The 5,000-nt window shown below is 51.2% G+C and overlaps 1 protein-coding gene across 7 annotated transcripts in view; it reads right to left on the bottom strand.

Annotated features, from left to right (window-relative positions):
- The window catches only part of myo9b (myosin IXB), a 126,839-nt gene that overhangs the window by 76,296 nt on the left and 45,543 nt on the right, over positions 1–5,000 (bottom strand). For all 7 annotated transcript variants that reach the window (XM_033047082.1, XM_033047084.1, XM_033047079.1 and 4 more), the window contains exon 3: positions 1,346–1,440. In XM_033047082.1, the coding sequence (XP_032902973.1) occupies positions 1,346–1,440 (95 nt within the window). The remainder of the gene's footprint in view (positions 1–1,345; positions 1,441–5,000) is intronic.

Below are 5,000 nucleotides of genomic sequence, written 5' to 3' on the forward strand. Positions count from 1 at the left end.
GAGAGGTGGGGGAGAGATGGGGGAGAGAGGTGGAGGAGAGGTGGGGGAGAGGTTGGGGAGAGGTGGGGGAGAGATGAAGGAACAGCACAGGAAGGGCAAAGGCAACATGAGTAAAACTACAATAATGCTGGGCGGCACGGTGTCATGCGGTAGAGTCGCTACCTCACAGCGCCAGAGACCCCGGGTTCAATCCTGACCACGGGTGCTGTCTGTACGGAGTTTGTACGTTCTCCTGAGTCTCTTGCCCAGAGTAAGGGGAATCGAGAACCAAAGGACATGGGTTTATGGGGAGCGGAAAAAGATTTAATAGGAATCTGAGCGGTAACTTTTTCCGCACAAAGGGTGGTGGGTGTATGGAATAAGCTGCCGGAGGAGGTAGTTGAGGCAGGGACTGTCACAATGTTTAAGAAACATTTGTACAGGATTATAGGGATATGGGGCAAATGTGGGCAGGTGGGACGAGTGTAGCAGGGACATGTTGGCCGGCATGGGAAAGTTGGGCCGAAGGGCCTGTTTCCATGCCGTATCGCTCTATAACATTCAATTCAGTGCAACGTGTGTTGGAGAGAATGGGAACATGAGGGGGAGAGTGGGGGGGGGGGGGGGGGCGGTGGGGGGGGGGGGGGATGGGGGGGTTGAGAACCTGCAGGCAGCGTTGGGGAGCAAAGGATGGTTGTGGAGAGAGGAGAGAGGCAGGTGGGACTAGTGTAGATGGGGTATGCTGGTCAGTGTGGACAAGTTGGGCCGAAGGGCCTGTTTCCACACTCTAGACTCAACGAGGCCGAGCAAGCAGAACCGCAAGGCTAGGGAAATGAAGCAAAGGGAAGTTCGAGGCAGTGGGAGGAGAATGAGGGTGGAGAGAGAAGATTTGGTTGTGAGGTTGAAACTTTCCTGGGAAGTGAATCTTCCCTGAAGGGGCTTTCCCTCTGGTCGTGGTCCTGCCAATGACCATCTCTCAATAACACGGCGAGGCGGTAGATTTGCTGCCTCACAGCGCTAGAGACCTGGGTTCAATCCCGACCACAGGTGCTGTCTGTACAGAGTTTGTACATTCTCCCTGTGACCACATGGGTTTTCTCCAGGTGCTCTGGTTTCCTCCCACACTACAAAGACGTGCAGGATTGAGGTTAACTTGTTTGGTATAAATGTAAATTGTCCCTAGTGTGTGGGATGGACAATACACATTAGGTGCAGGAGCAGGCCATTCGGCCCTTTGAGCCAGCACTGCCATTCAATGTGATCATGGCCGGTGCACGGGTGATCGCTGGTCGGCATGGACTCGGTGGGCCAAAGGGCCTGCGTCCGCGCTGTATCTCTAAACTGACCCACTGAAGGTCGCACTTACCCTCGGACAAGTCCGTTTTCCAAGTAGTTGACTTGGATGAACTTGCCGAACCTGCTGGAGTTGTTGTTGTGAGCTGTCTTTGCATTTCCAAAGGCCTGTCAAAACAAAGCAGAGGAATAGTCACAATATCACACCAATACTTTATTAGCCAAGAATGATTTGCGACATACGAGGAATTTCATTCGCCAAGTCAGTCATACAAATAAAAAGCAACGGAACAGACAAAATACATTTTAACATAAACATCCACCACAGTGACTCCTCCACATTCCTCACTGTGATGGAAGGAGAAAAAAAAAAAACGGGCCCTCCGTTGACGGAACGATCTTGACTCCCGTAGCCGGGGGCGTTTTGGGCCCCCCGCATTGGGGCGATCAGCTCCTTCATCGGGGGGGCGTCAGCTCCCCCGCACCTGGCGATCGTACGCCAAGCTCCTGACTAGCCTCTCCCGAGAATGCCAGCTCTCGGTGTAAAGTCCACAGGCCGCAGATGGAGCGATCCCAGGCAAGGGATCGACTCCAATGTTAGGTTCACGCCCCAGGGTGGGGCTCAAAGTCAGTCCAAGAAGGCCTCCAGCTCCATCGATGGTAGGCCGCAGAGCGACCGGAGATACGATCCGGAAAACAATTCCCAGTCTGTCTGAAGAAGGGCCTTGACCCGAAAGGTCGCCTATTCTTTCTCTCTGTAGACGCTGTCTCACCCGCTGAATTTCTCCAGCATTTTCGTCTACCTTCGATTGTTCCAGCATCTGCAGTTCTCTCTTAAACAGTAGTTTAGCCACTGCTGGTTATGGTAGGACAATTCAATTGCCTGATAACAGCCTGGAAGAAACGGTCTCTGAATCTGGAGGTGTGCGTTTTCACACTTCTATTCCTTTTCCCTGATGGGAGAGTGGATGTATGCTACGTTATAGATAATATTATATACGATATATGTTTCCATGACCAGCAAATTATTAAATTGCTTCGCAAAACCCATCCAGATAAGGAGCGCTGTTTGAGTGAGTGATATCCCATCAGCGGAAAGACTATACATGATTACAATCAAGCCGTCCACAGTGTAAGTAAGTAGGTTTATTGGCCACGTATTCACATACAAGGAATTTGCCTTGGTGCTCCGCCCACAAGTTAACAACACGACGTACAGTGCCGAATGACTCAGAAAACACTAAATATTAATAATAAAACATTAATGATCAAACACCATTGATCAAGCATGTGAACCAACAAAATACCAGATCAAAGGGAGGCTACAGATTTTTGGCTGTTGAGTAGGGCAACTACTCGTGGATAAAAACAGTTTTTATGTCTGGCTGTGGCAGCGTTGATACAGGATAAGGTACAGATACAGGATAAAGGATATAATGTTTATTTTATGATACGGCCTGATTAAAGATATTCCGAGCTGTCTCCAATGAGGTAGATGGTAGTTCAGGACCGCTGTCTAGTTGGTGGTAGGATTCAGTTGCCTGTGCATTTTCACACTTCTGCCGATGGGGGGGGGGGGAGAAGAGGAAGTGACAAGTGTGAGATCGGTCCTTGATTATTCTGCTGGCCTTGCCGAGGCAGCGTGAAGTGTCGATGGAGTCGATGGAGAGGGGGTCGGTTTGCGCGATGGACTGGGCTGCGGAACTCGAGGAGGGGAACCCGTGGATATCAGTGGCGGTAAATTAAACCGCTCCCTGCCGCATCCAGATTGTCCACGTGGACAACACAAGGGCGTCTGGAGCAGGAGCCGTGATGGACAAGGTCCACGGAGCTGGGGTTATAACACATCGAACAACACCCATGACTGGCCCGCAAGATGGGGGTGATCTCAGATGAAGTGTGAGTTTAATGTGAACACTCCCCCATTTGCACAATTGTCTCACTTCTCTATTTGTGTCCTTGCTTACGTCTCCTCTCAGCTGCGGCCTCCTCACCCACACCTCGTTGAGGCCAAACCTGGAGAGCAGGAAAAGCTGGAGGAGCGGCTGAGATGCCAGGATGGCGGGAACGAGTCCCTAGTTGACCATGAGACTTTGGTGCTGCTGCATTTGTAGTATTACGTGGAGTTCTGCCCCTCCCCCCCCCCCCCCCCTCCCCCCAGCCCCCGTTACAGGGAGGATGTGGAGGTTTTGGAGAGGGTGCAGAAGAGGTTTACCAGAACGATGCAGGAAGGAACTGCAGGCGCTGGTTTGCACCAAAGATAAGACACCAAATGCTGGAGTAACTCAGGCAGCATCTCAACCCAAAACATCACCTATTCCTTTTTACCAGAACATCCCAAAATCATGCAGGTTTGTGGGTTAGAATTGGCCTTCTAGTAATTGGCCCCTAGTGTGCAGAGCTAGTGCGGACCGGTGATCAATGGTGATGGTGTCCCTACTGTACGTTTCAATGGGTCAAGGGGATATGTATTGGGTGCAGAGATTGGAAATAAGAGACAGAGGTAGAGGGGCCCAGAGCAGGCAGCAAGAGCGAGAGAGAATGCAAAGACGCAGCAGAAGAGGGTGGCCCGGTGGCGCAGCGGGTAGAGCTGCTGCCTCACAGCGCTAGAGACCCGGGTTCGATCCTGACTACAGGTTCTGGCGGTACGGAGTTTATACATTCTCCCCGTCACCTGCGTGGGTTTCCTCCGGGTGCTCCGGTTTCCGCCCACACTCCAAAGACGTGCAGGTTTGTAGGTTGGTTGGATTTTGTAAATCGCCCCCGGTGTACAGGATTGGCTACGGGGTGAGGGCTAGTCGGCACGGGACTCCGTGGGCCAAAGAGCCTGTTTCCACGCTGTATCTCTAAAGTCTAAATCTAAATCTCTAAAGTGGTCTCACCAATTGCCCCTAGTGTGTTGTACAGGGTACGGGGTGAGCATTTAATTTAGTTTAGAGATACAGCGCGGAAACAGGCCTTTCGGCCCACTAAGTCCGCGCCGAACAGCGATCCCCGCGCACTAACACCCACTAGGGACAATTTTTACATTTACCCAGCCAATTAACCTACAAACCTGTAGGTCTTGGGAGTGTGGGAGGAAACCGAAGATCTCGGAGAAAACCCACGCAGGTCGCGGGGAGAATGTACAAACTCCACACAGACAGCACCCGTAGTTGGAATTGAACCCGGGTCTCCGGCGCTGCAGGCGCTGTCAGGCAGCGACTCTACCGCGTTTGTCGGCACGGGCTCGGTGGGCCGAACGGCCTGTTTCCACGCTGCGCCTCTAATCTAAACTCAGAATGGGCACTGCCCTGAGACAGTGACTGCTCCTTCATCCTCTCTAATTAAGTCAAGCTCCGTGCAAAAAAAAAAACCGCCCTTCAATTATTCTTCCAATCCCTTTCGAATATTTCCCCGTTGAATCTGCTTCCAGGTAGCGAGCTGCAGATCACAACATGCTATTAAAAGGAACTTCCTTAAAGTTTAGAGACAGGCAGGGCAAATAAAGGGCAGCACAGCAACGTGTAATCTTGTCCAAGTCTGACGCAAAGTCCCACACTTGATGAATCACTTTCAAAGAACAGTCACTGTGGAAATGAAGGCAACATGATGAGTGAGATCCCACTCATAGTCAGAGCCTCAGAATTAAAGTCAAGTCAAGTTAATTCTTCACATACACATGCGAGATGTGCAGTGAAATGAAAAGTGGCAATGCTCGCGGACTTTGTGCAAAAAGACAAACAAAC

Source organism: Amblyraja radiata, chromosome 29 (assembly GCF_010909765.2).
Source record: "Amblyraja radiata isolate CabotCenter1 chromosome 29, sAmbRad1.1.pri, whole genome shotgun sequence".
NCBI lineage: Eukaryota > Metazoa > Chordata > Chondrichthyes > Rajiformes > Rajidae > Amblyraja > Amblyraja radiata.